This window comes from Orbicella franksi, chromosome 13, assembly GCF_964199315.1.
Source record: "Orbicella franksi chromosome 13, jaOrbFran1.1, whole genome shotgun sequence".
NCBI classification, from domain to species: domain Eukaryota; kingdom Metazoa; phylum Cnidaria; class Anthozoa; order Scleractinia; family Merulinidae; genus Orbicella; species Orbicella franksi.
Genome location: NC_138157.1, coordinates 13,845,926 through 13,860,476, shown reverse-complemented (window position 1 = coordinate 13,860,476; position 14,551 = coordinate 13,845,926). Strand labels below are relative to the sequence as shown.

The 14,551-nt window shown below is 40.5% G+C and overlaps 2 protein-coding genes across 4 annotated transcripts; one reads left to right on the top strand and one right to left on the bottom strand.

Moving 5' to 3' along the window:
• Nucleotides 1–1,289: 1,289 nt before the first annotated feature.
• LOC145466779 (uncharacterized) lies at nt 1,290–8,187 on the bottom strand. Of its 3 annotated transcripts, none has more exons than XM_081450492.1 (3): nt 7,864–8,054; nt 4,221–4,953; nt 1,290–3,355 (listed from the first exon to the last, which is right to left on the bottom strand). In XM_081450492.1, the coding sequence occupies exons 2-3, from the start codon at nt 4,924–4,926 to the stop codon at nt 1,581–1,583; spliced, it is 2,481 nt and encodes an 826-aa protein (XP_081306618.1). In that variant the 5' UTR covers nt 4,927–4,953; nt 7,864–8,054; the 3' UTR covers nt 1,290–1,580. The 3 variants fall into 3 exon arrangements, with proteins under 3 accessions (XP_081306618.1, XP_081306616.1, XP_081306617.1); XM_081450490.1 differs by lacking the exon at nt 7,864–8,054 and adding an exon at nt 8,065–8,187 and having other exon boundaries at nt 1,291–3,355; XM_081450491.1 differs by having other exon boundaries at nt 1,291–3,355; nt 7,822–8,054.
• A 3,396-nt stretch (nt 8,188–11,583) lies between these two features.
• Nucleotides 11,584–13,487, top strand: LOC145465045 (uncharacterized). Its single transcript, XM_081448848.1, has 4 exons — nt 11,584–11,640; nt 12,334–12,543; nt 13,007–13,177; nt 13,416–13,487. The coding sequence occupies exons 1-4, from the start codon at nt 11,584–11,586 to the stop codon at nt 13,485–13,487; spliced, it is 510 nt and encodes a 169-aa protein (XP_081304974.1).
• The last annotated feature ends 1,064 nt before the right edge of the window (nt 13,488–14,551 follow it).

Below are 14,551 nucleotides of genomic sequence, written 5' to 3'. Positions count from 1 at the left end.
TCCTAATACGCGCGGGGATAACAAGCTTCTACAACAAACGATTGCAAGAGATCACAATTTTCATGTTTAAAGTGAAACATAGATTACTGCCTAGCAACGTATTAGAGCTTTTTCCTAGATCACCCTCGAGCTACAGCTTAAGGAACTCAGATTTTTACGTACCAAGAGTAAGAACTGTTAAGTATGGGAAACATTCCCTTCGCTTCCTTGGGCCATCGATGTGGTCAAAGTGAGACAATAGGGACAAGAAAGAAACGTCTTTGCAGCGATTTAAGGCGAACATCAGGGGAAGGGACCTCAGTGGACTTGTCGGAGGCGACACATGCAAAGGGTGTCACCTTTGCAACTCTTGAGCCGTAAACACTAGTTCGCTCGGGACTACCCGCCGTGTCCCGCAAGAAAAATTTCCCCGAAAGCCATAGAATAAATACTTTTTTGACCAAGTTTGTTCGGTCAAGATAGCTGGATATTGGCCTCGTCCCTTTTTGCGAGTTTATGGACCTCGACTCCGTCTCGGTCCACAAAGACGCAAAAAAAGAACTTGGTCAATATCCAGCCATCTTGACCTCACACTTGGTCAATAACCCATACTTCCTGTCTTCTACAGAGAGTGTTTGCAAGCCTGGTCTTCTATGACTAATCACGACTCGTTATCTTATGAAGGGTCAATAAATCAAATTATCTGGAACAACAAGTATAGTTTAAGCGAGGGGGCATCCATTTTCCAGTCGGTTTTCAATAACTAAGGAATTCTCAAGGTTGGTGACCTGATTTCTAAGGAGAGCGTTTTTCTCAAAAGTGACAAAATTCTGAGTTCCTCTTTCCCCCTCTTGTTAGTCCTTTGCCCTGGGTGTTTTAGATGCTGTCCCAAAGGAATGGCGTTCTATAATCAAAACAAACCCTTATTATGCTCCCTCTCCTTTGGATCAAACTTGTTTTGCATTAATAATTACATTGAGGTAAAATGAACGTTACATCTAAGTTGGTCTACAACGAATTTCGCTCGTTGAAGCTAACTCCTGCTAATGCATTTACTGGAAAAGGTATTCTTTAGATATCAAGCTAAGAGAATTCCAATATAAATTGTTAAACCTAATTATTTTCACTAATAAAAAAAACTTCATCAGTTCAAAATGGTGAAATTCCCTTTATGTGCCTTTTGCAATGCTGAGGAGGAATCCCTGGAGCATTTATTGTTTTTTTGTAAGTCATCGAGTTTCTTTTGGAAAGAACTTTTATTTTGGATTGCAAAGGATATCAATACTGTGCTTAACGTCTCACTTTTAGGAGTTCTTTTTGGGAAATTTGACCTTGATAAAGATTTTCTTTTAGTGAATCATATTCTCTTGCTTGCTAAATATTTCATTTATGAGTCCAAACTTTCTCAAGTTATTCCATTAGTTTTAGTCAACAAAGCAAGGTTAAAAGCAACCTGTAAATTAGAATTATACATTGCAAAAGAGAGGGGAATTTTACTAAACCATTGGAAAAAGTACAATAATTTTCTCTCTTGGCTGTCTTGATGGCCTTCATCAACTAAACGACCGATAAACGAGACTTCGAAGCGTCAAAACAATTGTTTACTCAAAAACATGCACACAGTGTTTTTCTGTATCAGTAATGAACAATTGTCCAGTTTTAGACACAGCAACACTCCGAGGTTTGTCAAGCTGAGTGGCTTTTCCTTTTACCGAGTTTAAAAATTTTCCCTCGAGTGTAAAAACTTGAACATTGTCACCTTTGTTGTCACAGACTATCAAGTTGTTAAACTTGTCAACAGCGAGTCCAACAGGACGAAGCAGCTTACCTGGCCCCTCTTGACCAATATCATGTAGAAATTCTCCATCATTGTTAAATACCTTGACGCATTGAGCCAAGTCATAGGTGACATAGAACCTGTCTTGATGTAGTAAGGCTAACCACGGGGACGTGTCAAGGTTTGGAGCGCTAAGGGACTGTAGCAATTCAGTACCATCAGGGGAGAGGACTTTGACGGTATTGTCAGCACAGTCACACACCAGCATGCGGCCATCAGAAGCAATGGTCATGGATACTGGTCCGATCAAGTTTTTGTTAAAGATAATTTTAATAAACTGACCACTTTCAGTGAAACAAGAAATGCTACGAAAGGAGTCAAAGACAGTGACGTCACCAGACCTGCTGAACGCTACTGACCTGGGATAAATTAGTTCTTTAGCGTTAAGTCCCTTCTGACCATACTCTCTCAAATAAATTCCATCTGAGCTAAAAAGTTGTACTCTGTCATTATTGGCATCAGCTACTGCAATGTTTCCTGTTTTGTCACTTATTGCAATGTCGCGGGGGTGGTCAAATTTTCCTCGTGCTGTACCACGTGATCCAAAAGACCGTACGACATGGTATTGATAGGGCTTCACGTGAACACTCCATGGACTACCAGTCAGCGGTTGACCATTAACTTCGGTCACCACGTCATGATACCCGTCACATTCGGGTGTGTAAGTGACGCTATATTTACCATCTTCGCTGTCTTCATTTTTGGTGTCGAGGTCCTGTTCTGACGGATTGCAGACTTTAACAACAATCTGATCGATGTCATTATAACATTGTTTTCCCTCTGCATTCTTGGTTGTGACTGTTAGGCTAGCTTCTCTTCCAACTTCGGCCTCTTTTAAACCTTTCCCTTCCACCACTGATTGCAGAGGATCAGTTGTACTAACAGTAACTTCACCCAGAAACGCGCGTCTAACATTCTGGATGCCCTCTTCATTTGTCTTGTATTGAACATGCGATGGTTTAAAGATGTTCATTTTCTTAGCATTTAGGAGACCTTTACACCTGTCAATGACACCTTGTTGTGCTTCAAGAATTTCAACGCTGTTGTTTCCTTGTAAAATTCTTTCGCAACTTTCCACAGAAGTTTTCAGTTGCGTGGCGGATATCTGAAAGTGTTGTAACTGTGTTGTATAATCTCTTTGCTGTTCGTTTTCAATAACCTCTAACTTGGTCACCATGGTGATCTCGTGCTCCTTTAACACTCGAATGAGTTCTTCAACAGTGGTTGACACTTTGTTACGAGCGGCAGCAATTTTCTCTCCGTTTTTCCTCAACATTTCTGTTGTTTTTTCCATTTGTGTCATGTGCTCAGAAATTTCTACTTTCATCTCCTGCACAAGCTCCGCCATCTTTTGTTTCTGTTCTTCTGCGGCTTTCTTGATATCCACCTTGGTGTGGTTTGCATGACGTGTTTGTCCACACTTGTCGCAAATGCAAACTTTGCAGTTCTGACAGTAATAGTTGAGAGGCTCATTCTCGTGACGTTTCTCTCTACACATGAAAGAGGTCTCCACCAATTCTTCCAGTTTCAAATATCCACCTTATCGAGCACAAAAGGTACGGAAAGGTTAGATAAACGAGAGTTATAGTGTTCGCTTACACTAAGTGCTACACCAAAAAAGTCTCCTTCCCATATAGTCAAATTAGTAGGGTTTTCGATTTGAAGCCGTATGTTTTTTTATCGATAGACGCCATTTGGTCGCAATCGATCCGAACCAACTTACAAATAGCAACCCTTCCTTGTGGTATACTAGATGGAATTTTCCACAAGTCACTTGGATTTTCTCTCTATACACAGGAGCCTTTAGGCGACTGTGTAAACCACGACAATACAATTGATAAGTAATACAATTGAACGCGATTGATCTAAATAAACTTACAAATATTTAGCTCTTATTAACCGAGCTGGAGGTCTGTATGGGAGAATCTTGACCGAGGTCGTGAGTACAGACCGAACGCAGTGAGGTCTGTACACACGACCGAGGTCAAGATTCTCCCATACAGACCGACTTAGCTCGGTTAATAAGATGTTTATTATATGGCAAAGAAGAAAACTTTAATTCGTTTAATGTAACTGGTTTGCTGACAGTTTGCTTGCGAACGGCGATGAGCGTAACTTAAACCTGCCGAAATTTGCTCATCCTCTTTACTTTTTTTTGTCATCAGGCTTTTTGGCACTTCCATAAATGATTGAGAAGAAAATAAAAGAAAATGGTGAACATTTTTGTATTTTAGTTTGCTACTTTTTCAACGCAAAATGAAACCGGTCTAGCTAGATGCCGGTCTATATGGGAAAATCTAGACCGCGGTCAATATCCATTTCAACCAATCAAATTCGTGAATTCGGTAGTTCCCAGTCTTTGTGAGACACCGCCATATAATAAATTAATGTTATTAAAACCTACCTTCATCGCTTGATTCCTGTCTGTTAGTCACAGTTGCTGCTGTTAAATCATCAAGTTTTTTCATGACATCTGTCATCTTGTTCCCAATCTCTTTCAGCTCATCTTTAATGTTGTCCTCGTCCTTTTTCCATTCAATGAGAAGTTGTTTGTAGTGATCTTCAGTTTCAGGGTCCATGCACTCAGTTTCCAGATTATCAATAGCTGCCCTGTACCTAACTCCTCCTAGTCTCACCAGAGTGTCCCGGATGTCTTGCCAGTGGGCGTTGAACGTTGTGTCATCAACCGACCCTTGTTCGGCATGAGCGTACACGGTGTTTCTAAAGTACTTAACACGAGCAATATCCGCTTCACGACTCATGTCCGTTGCAGCGGGAAGTGTGTCCCATCCGGTTATCGGAGCAGGTAAGCCGCACAAATTTCTTAACAGAACCATCAAAAGAGTAGTGTCAAAGGTTTTTGAAGACACGGAAGAAGGAATGAAAGGAAAAAGCCTGCCCCATTGCGTCGCATTGATAATTCTTCTCGATCTGAGACCTTGTAAAGTGGGTTTATTTGCCGCCAAAACTGCATGAAGATTTGTTGGTGCGTGAATGACATCAAGTGTGTCCCTGAGGGCCTGGGTACCAACATCAACAAGGAGACGACACAAGCGGGCGTAGTTGGTCGTTTTCTTACTGGATGAAGCTGTTGGTGTTGCGCTAGCCATGAGAGTATTCTGTTATTGATCTGAGTGCTAGGTAGAGAAAGAAATAAGTTACTTATACGCTTATTGTTCTAATTTCAAACAAAGTTTTGTAAGGTTATGCTGCCTCTTTGAGAGCCTCGTTATATGATTGTATTTCACTCGCTCGAGATAACTCTGCCTTCTCATTTTTCTCTCGCTGAGAGAGAGAGAGAGAGTCAGAGAGTCACAGGCTAGGGTTCTGTTGGCCAGCCAAATGGCTGTATCATTTAAGGTTACAGTATACCTTCAGGGGTGTCTCGCGCGCAAGCGATGTAGCGCGTGCAGTTTAAGCTGTAGATACCTAAACCCCCATATCAAATTAAAGCTTATGGAGCTGGCTATCAAACCATACCAACAATTTTGAAAGAAAATGAATTGTCGAATTTTTCACGACCACTAAATGCGAGCGCCCGAATCACCTTTCGAAAGCTACAAGTCAAAGCGAATTTCGTTTTACGCCAATTTAATTTTTTCCTCGGTTTCAGGGCCCAAAGCGCTTAAAAAACGTGTCTGCGTTTTGGCATATTCAATTGCAGTAAAAAGTTACAGAACATTTTCGAAATAGGGAGTGATCGTACAAAAATCGCTCTCGAAGAAAAAGTATTTCGAAATTAACAATTCCCAGACACGCTTTTGTAGTTTATATGTTAAACTAGCCACTGTCCAAATTTAAGAGCAATTGAACAAATTCACTTTGAGTTATAACTCTTTAAAGTGTCTGCTTCAAGTGAAAAAATTTATTCGAGAAAACAGCGCTAAGAAAAATTTTCTGCTTCGCAAACAAACTCCGCCCACAAACGCCTTCAACTGGGTTCTCAGATAACTAAGCCAATCAGTGCAGGGAAACTTTACTACCGTTAACCTCCTGGTGAAATTTGCGCGCGAATCTCTAAAAAACTCTTGTGTTTCGCAATGCGCTCAAGGAACCGAAGGCAGAGAGAGAATTTTTCCGTAGCTCGGTTTTTCTTGAAGCTGGTCTGGCAAAATGGGGAAGACTAAAAAGGATACGAACGCTAGAGTGGCTGAGCGAAGGAAACAAACAAAAGAAAGCGCGGAGAGCAACTGTGTGTGGGCAACTGTGCATGAATAATATTTCAAATGGTCTCAATGAGTCCGACGATTCGTCGATATCGGACTCATCAGAAGAGTCTCTGTCAGCATCCCTGTTATTGCTGTCAAGTTCCGAAATTTTTACAGAACCTTTCTTTTCTCTAACCACAATTATTTGCCCGCCTTATACGATAACTATAGCTTCATCCGCGTGGCGAACTTTCGCTTCTTGACTCATTGATTTATTTTCATTCGTTCTTCGCTGTTTTCGCTTTTTCGAACTGGTCCATGGTTTAAATGTAGCCTATGTTTACTTATAACTTAATAGAGACACGCCTAATACCAAAAATGCTGGGTAGTCAGAACAACAATGCTGATCAACTGATTAGTCAATTCGTGACATCCATACAGGTAATTCCCGCGAAAATCGTCTCGGTTGATTGCATACGCGCCATAGGGCTGTCAATCAAGAGGTAAACTTTTACTTCCGGTGAAAACGTAAAACCGCCATTTCTCCGCCAATATTTAGCCTTTTTCAAAAATTTTTTTCAGAAGTTAGAGATTATTCTTCGACCACTATTTTGACCCAAAAATCCAAATTTGAAGAAAAATGCCGACCCGAAGGTATACTGTAACCTTAATTCATTAAGCACTGCGTAAAAATGACAAGAATATTTCCCTTTTTCGGCGATTTATTCACCACTATACGGGCCGGTTATGAAAGCATGTGACAGGGGTACCTTTTTTCAACTAAAGGTATGCCAAAGAGTACCTTTTCTGTCGAAAGGTTAACTTTAAGCTGACTGGAATGTTATTTGGGCTAACCTGAGTGCTATTTAGCCTAGTACTACTCGGCAGGCCAGCCATGAACCTTCGCGATTTTTCTGATCTCAAATCTCAGCGTTCAGTCAAAAAACGTGCCATTTCTCGCTCTGCCGGTCAAACCCAACCTAGGCCCTCTATTCGGGTTTTCTTACTGACACCGATTCAACTCAGCGTGAGGCTTACTTGAAATAAAGACGTATCGAAATTGAAGGTTTGCACGTCCGAGCAGGTGTTCGAGAAAACAGTTGCTTTAGTGAAAAAGATATTTCATTAGTTCTGCAAACACCAGAGAAAAAATGAAACAATTTTGGTGCACAGGTATACGTAGCACGCGAACTTAGACACTCCATCGTTCTTTCGCATGACTGGCCAAGGAAAACTTGTTTTTGGTTGTTCACAACGAAGCGAAAATATAAACCGATCTCACCACCAACTCGCCCTAACACCACGCGGGCTACTGACTTTTATACTGCTCAGAATTCTCTACTGATAGGCTTAAGTACACGCCTTCCTGTTATATGTTTATGACAACTGTTTGGCAAGCGCCCCTCTCTGACGTGGTTGGAATGGCTGGGCATTCAACCGTAAAACAGAGTTGTTTGATACGAATGCAGTATTGCATTCAAGAAGAAAATAATTCAAGTCATTTTGAGCAGACTTTAACGAAAAGTGAGCCTCTCTGGCAGTGCCATGACTCAGATAAACCGACATCAATCAGACTGCTCAGATCTGCCGCGCTATAAAGACAAGGAGATGGATAAATTACAAAGAGATGGAGAAAATTAACGTTGAATCAAAATTAACTCGACTGGGTTGACTAGAGACTCGAGCTTAATTCGAAGACGACTTCATTTATTCTGGTGCGGCCAAACGAACGACATGTGCTACTGAAAACCCGAAACAACGAACAAACCTCTGAAACGAAACAGCCGAAACGAGCGAAACGAAACGAGATCAACAAATAAAACAGTTAGAGAAACCATTAACCGTGAACATGCTAACCTGAGTGTTATTTTGGCTAACAGGAATGCTATTCTGACTAACCAGAGCACAGGATTGCAGGTCTACTGTACAGTCTACGCTAATTATGCAATCACTGCAGCAATGATGGGTTCTCTTGCTTTGTTGATTCCGTTTCATTTCACCGTGATGATGGTGGCTTCGTTTTGTTTTCTCCATCTGTAGCAATGACATACTGCTTCAAAGATATCTTACGTGACTACAAAGTCACTCAAATAAACAAACCTGTGGATCTTGGAGGTCCTATGAACTGAAATCTTTTAAACACCCACACGGGAAGTTGATCGTCGCTGGATCGTTGTAGGCGGATATCCACCGATGATTGGGAGAGTACAGAACATGGACCCTTGGTCCATGGACCCCCTATTTTAACTATCCCGTACGAACAAAGACCGCTGATATATGACCGCTTGTACATTTTAGTTTTGCTGTGAGCAGTTTTGAAATAAAAGAATTTGCCACGTTAAAAATGATTTCACTTTGGCTCTACAAAGGTGACTATGACTATGACTGATTATGTTAGTTTTCATGTTGGGTAAATGTTGCAGTTCATAACTAAATTGTTACACGACGAGAAATACCTTCATATTTTTATATTAAAATGTGACTTTGTGAAAGATTACAAAGTTGAAAATTAATTAACTATTGAATTGAAATATTACTGTGAATTCATTTTTTGTTTTGTTTTGTTTTGGTTTTTTTTTTCAATTTACTTATTTTATTTTATTTTTATTTTATTATTGTTTACTAAAGTATTTTTAGGGGCAGTAAAAATAGGGGATCCATGGACCCGGTCTATATTTTGATTGACCCGGTCCATGGACCTGGTCCACGAAGGGGGTCCATGGACCAGGGGTCCATGTTTAGGCCTAGCCTCCCACGAAGACGCTCTTTCGGCTCGTCACGCAATTTTCCTCCCACACGAACGAAGATTGCGTGACGAGCCCAAAGATTGTCTGCGTAGGAGGTCTGGGAGGCTACCGAATTACAGCTCTATGGAAATTTATCATCAAAGTAGACTGTGTCCACAGGAAGAAAACTCTCATTTGCTTTTTTGTGCGGTTAGTTATCATCCTACCATATGTGGCGGCCAAGAAACTTGCTGGCTTCGTTCGCTCTTCGCTTACAGATCGCAAGACCTCTTCGGTAGAACAAACGTTCTTTCATTAAACGATTCCCTTCAGGGGCGGTGCGTTTGACTAACTGTAGTTAGTGTTTTCAGTAACGATATGTTTCTTAAACATCGGGAGAAAAAGGAAGAGGGAAAAACGTGTTTTGTCCCAGGCAGGTGGAAAAAGAAAGAAAGGATGGAAGACCACCTTCCCCTTAGTTGATATTAGTGAATGTTTCTCAACCCTTCCTGGGAAAGCAGGTCAGTTCATCGATGCCATACCGTTTCCTCCAGATAGGCACACAAAACTGTATTTTCAAACAAACTAAAATCCTTCTCTTAGTTACCCTGGGTGCCAGAGGGTTTTTTTTTTCGTGGCGAAGCCGCTATCAAGCTGCGATCGTGGAGAGCGAAAAAAAACAAAACACACCTCAGTTTAGGTCATTTGACCAAACTATTCCAAATTACCCCAGATAATAATAATAAAGATAATAATAATAATAATAATAATAATAATGATAATGATAATGATAATGATAATGATAAAGATAATGATAATGATAATGATAATGATAATGATAATGATAATAATGACTTTATTAGTAGCACTTCCAAGGGGTGGCTCTTCGCCTACTAATAAGTAACTAACTAAATTAGAAGCTATAAAACGCCTTTACCTGGCTACATACTTGAAAATAAAATCACAATTACATACTCACAGTTACACAAATTACTTAACATCAAAATGTTCAAAATTACTATCATGCCGTGCTGTCTACTCGTGAAATGAATCAATTAGGGATAACCAGCAAGGTGCACATGATGAATTTACGCTTGCACATACGGTAGGCAAAAACCGGGAAAAAAAAAACGTGTAGGATGGGATGCACCAGAATTTGACATTCATCATGTGAACAGTTTTTCGAGGAGGCGCGGTTGCCTCATGGTTAGTGCGCTCGTCTCCGAATCGAGCGGTCCTGAGCCACCCCCTCTCTATTCCGCCCCCCCCCCCAATACTTTTTGACCAGTCCTAAATAATGTAAATAAGTATACCATAAGGCAGTTATGGCGTTCCATATATTTCTGTTACGATCTTCTGGTATGTCGATTGTCGTATTGTGTCCAGCTGACGTAAATATTGACATCTGAAGGCCACGTTTTCGATCAGGAACTAGCATTTCGCTTACTTGGAGTGCCTTTCCCAGTATAACACTCTAACCTCGATAGTCCTCTGCCCTACGGACTTCGCAGTAAAAACCCAAAACCACATTGTAGAAAAAGGGAATGTATACCCCATCATGCTGAAATCAGCTGCGGTGTTGAAGTTACTCCGGAACAAAGAACTGCTGAAAGTAAATACCTCAAAATTTACAATACAAAATTTGAGTGATCGAGGGAAGAGCTGGCCAAGTCTGATTTAAGTTTAACCTGTCCCTCTTACCCGGCAGAACCAAACAGAACCTTTTAAAAATATTTGGTCAATTGAAAGCTACTGCATGATATGAAGTGAGAAATCCTAATACTAATCAGTTTTAATGTCAATAGCAGCACTAATTATAAGTAAACAATGCTACAGTAGCTATACTAATCAGAGTTCTGGGAGACAGTTATCGTGAGATTTTTATAGCAATCTAGTTGATCTTGCTATGACAGTGTCAACTGCGAATTTCAATAAAGTCCTTCGAGTTGTCTCTAAAAAATTCAGGTAATACATGCACGTTTCCAACGAAAAATAATTGACGTCGGGTTGGGGAGTGGAGTGAAAAAACTGTCGTTTTATTTTCTATTTTAGTCACGCGGGGAAAAAACAACCGACTATATTGAAATTATGTTTAGGCGAATTGGATAAACAACGGGAAGCATCGTTTTAATGTCTTTCTATATTGATATTTATTTAGTTTAACATTTTAAAGAAGGTACATTTATGAGTCTTAAAGAAGTCAGTAACAGAAGATTCCTGTGGCGAAGGTCATTCAGTTCTCCACGTGACGGAAATAAGTGAGTGTAATTTGAGGTTTTGAGGTCAATTATTTGAGGTTCTGAGGATTGGAATCATCTTGAGCATTTAACTGAAAAGCAGAAAGACTTAGTTCACGAATTCTCCGTTCTTTGAATCTAATAAGGTAGAGTATTTGCTGGTTTTATGTCGACTATTCAATTTTTCGTTTAGTGTTGACTATGTTTCCGTGTAGAGTGGTCCACTGTCGCATTTACATACCTTGCATCTAGCACCAGAATCAAAGATCGTAATTTGATACATAAGTAAACTATATGACAATTGAAAAAGAGCTGCTTACTTTACCTTTTTGTCCAATGTGGTATTTTTGAATACCTTCCATTTCGTTGCTTCTTGTATCAACGTTTCTCTGCGTAAATGGGAAGATAAAGAAGTGTTATATATCTCATTCCAGATTGAAACACGTGGCGACATGAAATATCTCGCTAGAATTAAACGAGTCCTAACCTTCCTAGCCAGGGAAAAAACCCTTTCATTTTTGTTTCATTTTTCTTTTGCACTGGTGACTGAGGACCACCGAGGTGCAATGACATTTGGTTTCGTTTTCGTTCGAATGTAGCGACAACCTCTACTAATTCCATTTCATTTTCTGTACAAAGGTTTTCAAGACGAAGAAATGTCTGGTTCCGAGTATTTGAGATCCCCAGCTGCAGTTTCCAAAATAGCAGAATTTGTAAGTTATCATCACTCTCCTTAGAACTCCTTACGTTTAAAGTTCAACATGGTTCAAAATCGCTTCATGTGTAAGCGGTGTTTTTTAGTGTCGGTGTTTTGCCTGAAAATTGAAATTTCAGTACGAACTCCACACTGGGTGGGAAGTTTAACGATTCCAGTCAGATTCAGTGAGTGAAAGTAAACTGATTTTTAATTTCCATCTTTAATTATACACTGATATTCTTTTCAATTTCTCACTTCAATACTATACGTATTCGAAACCAGTCGTAAGAAAATTTTAATATATTAGAAAAAAACTGCGGTTGACTAGCTGCATCATACCCAAGGGCAGATCAGCAAACTGCCCCCCCTCCCGGGGGGGGAAATCCAATATAAAAAGGACGGGAATGTTCGTCGTACCATTTAGGGGTTAAACTAGGGTGTTCAACCTCATGAGATCCACAGCAGGAGCTTTCGCAGTGTCAATTAATGTGTTGCTTTAATTTAGAATTGGTACCTCTAAGGGGTGAAAAAAATTTCAAACCACGCCCACAAAACAGGATCTTGGTACCTCTTACTGGTTCTTATCAAAATTTCAGACCAGGCTTGGGGAGCACCCCCGTCGTTTTTATACGGGAGTTCCCCCCCCCCCCCGGGAAAACGGACTTTGTAGCTAACCTGAATTTCTGATATTGTTGTTCTTATTTCACAGATTTTGCTGATGTCAGCGTTCGTAATAATTTCTTTATACAATAGCTACTTCAGTTCAACAGCCGATGCTGATGTGCCGAGACCAGACCACATGGAGCGACTGTCGTTCTTTTTGATTTCTACCATCACACTTTGGCTGTTCGTCAGTCTCGTGTTTGTGTTCTCCTTGTCAACTGTCAGCGACAGAATCGGCAAAGTTTGGAATGTTCTCGTGAACAATTTTTTTTAGCATTAAACAGCCTTTATTTCCTATTATTTTTATAAGATCTTTTTACAGGATCAGGTTAATTTTGCTGGAGCCGATTGAGCAAGCTTTGAGTTGACTAATTTTCTGGAGATATGTGCTTGATTCTGCTTATAATTTATAATCACAAATTGCTAAAATATATATCTTGAATAATATGTAGATGCGTATGTATCAATTGTGCCAGTGGCTTCCCCACTCTTATTGTACTCTGTAAGCATATTTAAGTTTCACTGTAGCAGTGCACCGAAGATTGGGGAAAAGATGTTTCAATTTTGCAACATTTCTGCCGTTAATACTCCGAACTCACTCGATTCTAAGGGATGATGGTCCCGATGCACCCTGGGGGCCCTGGAGAACTTTCAATTTGATAGCTATAGTCAATCTATACTACTTCCTAATAAGTGTTTTCCGAAAATTGTTTTCCCAGATAATGACTATCAGCATACTTAGTGCCATGTTACTGCTCGTGTCAAGCTCTTTATTGCTAAACGAAGTCACTCATCTTGCTAATTACACCAGCCCACTTGGGAAGGTTGACCTGTGCATGGCATTGAGGCATGCTGGGAAGCAGACATGTGGCCACTTACAAATTGCAGCGGTAAGATCTGTTTTTTGTGTCTTGAATTTTTTCTCTCGTTCATAAGCAATATTAATACGCAAACGTGTATGTCAGGAAGGCTTCTTAGTGAGGCATTGGACTATAAATAGGGTAATTTTGATTTGAAATCGATCAGTTCTTTGAATCTCTTACTTCCACGGTCTAGGCTTTCAAGTCTGCACATTTCTACTAATTTAAAAAAGCAACAGTGAAGACAGTTTTACTTTTTTCGTTTCAGATCTGTGGATTTTCAGCGATGCTGCTATTTACTGGGGATTTTATCGTGTACTACTTTAAATTTACTCAGTAAAGATATTCTAGAATCAGTAGTCTAATTTGGGCTTCTGCTAGTATGTGCTAGCCACTCCTGAAGTAGGCTCAGGAGGGGGCGAGGAGGGGGCTTCATTACCATTACGATTTACTATAGCTGCTGTTCATGAAGGAGCCCGCGCTCCTCCCCGAAGGGATTCGAGGAGAAACGTAGACCGAACTTTGCCTGGTCTCTTTCACAGCCGTTTACTGGGATGTCACGCAAAGCTCGGAGCGTTGCGTGACATCCCCAAAAAACCACTGCGAAGAAGACTAGGGGTGCTTACCATTTGTCAGAATAAGCCGGTTGGGATGACCATTGAATAATGGTAAGGGCTTTTCTAACATCAGCAAACCCACCGAATGAGATGGCGCTTACCATTTGCAATTCGATTTCTCGTAATTGTTTTCGGCTGATGAGAGACTGGAAACTGGAAAATTCACCAAATGGTGAGGAAATTCCCGTCATTCCGTTCCGAACGGAAAAAGAGGACTACCTCTTAGGTAGTCTACAATTTCCGAACGGATTTTCCGGAAAATTACTATCCATTTGACTTTCAACCGAAATTTCTGGATTTTTAGCTTAATGGTAAGCATCCTAGACTTCGCTTAGTTCCTGAACCTCGATATTTCGCCTCGGTCAATCGTTTTCGGGTCACGTGGTCCGAGGCGAAAAGTGTGCCGTTCGTCTCGGAGACGTCACCGAAAACAATTGACTGTGAAGACCTGTGAGAAAGCCGTCAATCAATCAGTCAGAAAGTCATCCCAGTCGGTCGGTCGTTCAGTCAGTCAGTTCGCAGTTGAAGCTCTCGTAAGCGGACGTTCTCGTAAGCAGCCACTAGAGTTGTGGGAGCTTGCCCAGCCGACAATAAACATTGGGAATGCAAGAAATACCACCGTTTCAAATGATTTTTTTGTTTCGTTTTTGATAATGGCGATATCTGTATACAGATAACTGCCGTACTAACAAATTCTAAAAGCAGTATGAACTGCAATGCGATATACATGGAAATTATTTTCAGATGTCCGCTTACGGGAGCTTACGAACAAAGGAAAAGTCCCTAA

Coding starts and splice junctions, on each gene's coding strand:
- LOC145466779 (XM_081450490.1), bottom strand. CDS start 4,926: ATGGCTAGCGCAACACCAACAGCTTCATCCAGTAAGAAAACGACCAAC. Junction 3,356..4,220: donor ACAGGAATCAAGCGATGAAG/GTAGGTTTTAAT, acceptor GTGCTCGATAAG/GTGGATATTTGAAACTGGAA.
- LOC145465045 (XM_081448848.1), top strand. CDS start 11,584: ATGTCTGGTTCCGAGTATTTGAGATCCCCAGCTGCAGTTTCCAAAATA. Junction 12,544..13,006: donor GCAAAGTTTGGAATGTTCTC/GTGAACAATTTT, acceptor TTGTTTTCCCAG/ATAATGACTATCAGCATACT. Junction 13,178..13,415: donor GCCACTTACAAATTGCAGCG/GTAAGATCTGTT, acceptor TTTTCGTTTCAG/ATCTGTGGATTTTCAGCGAT.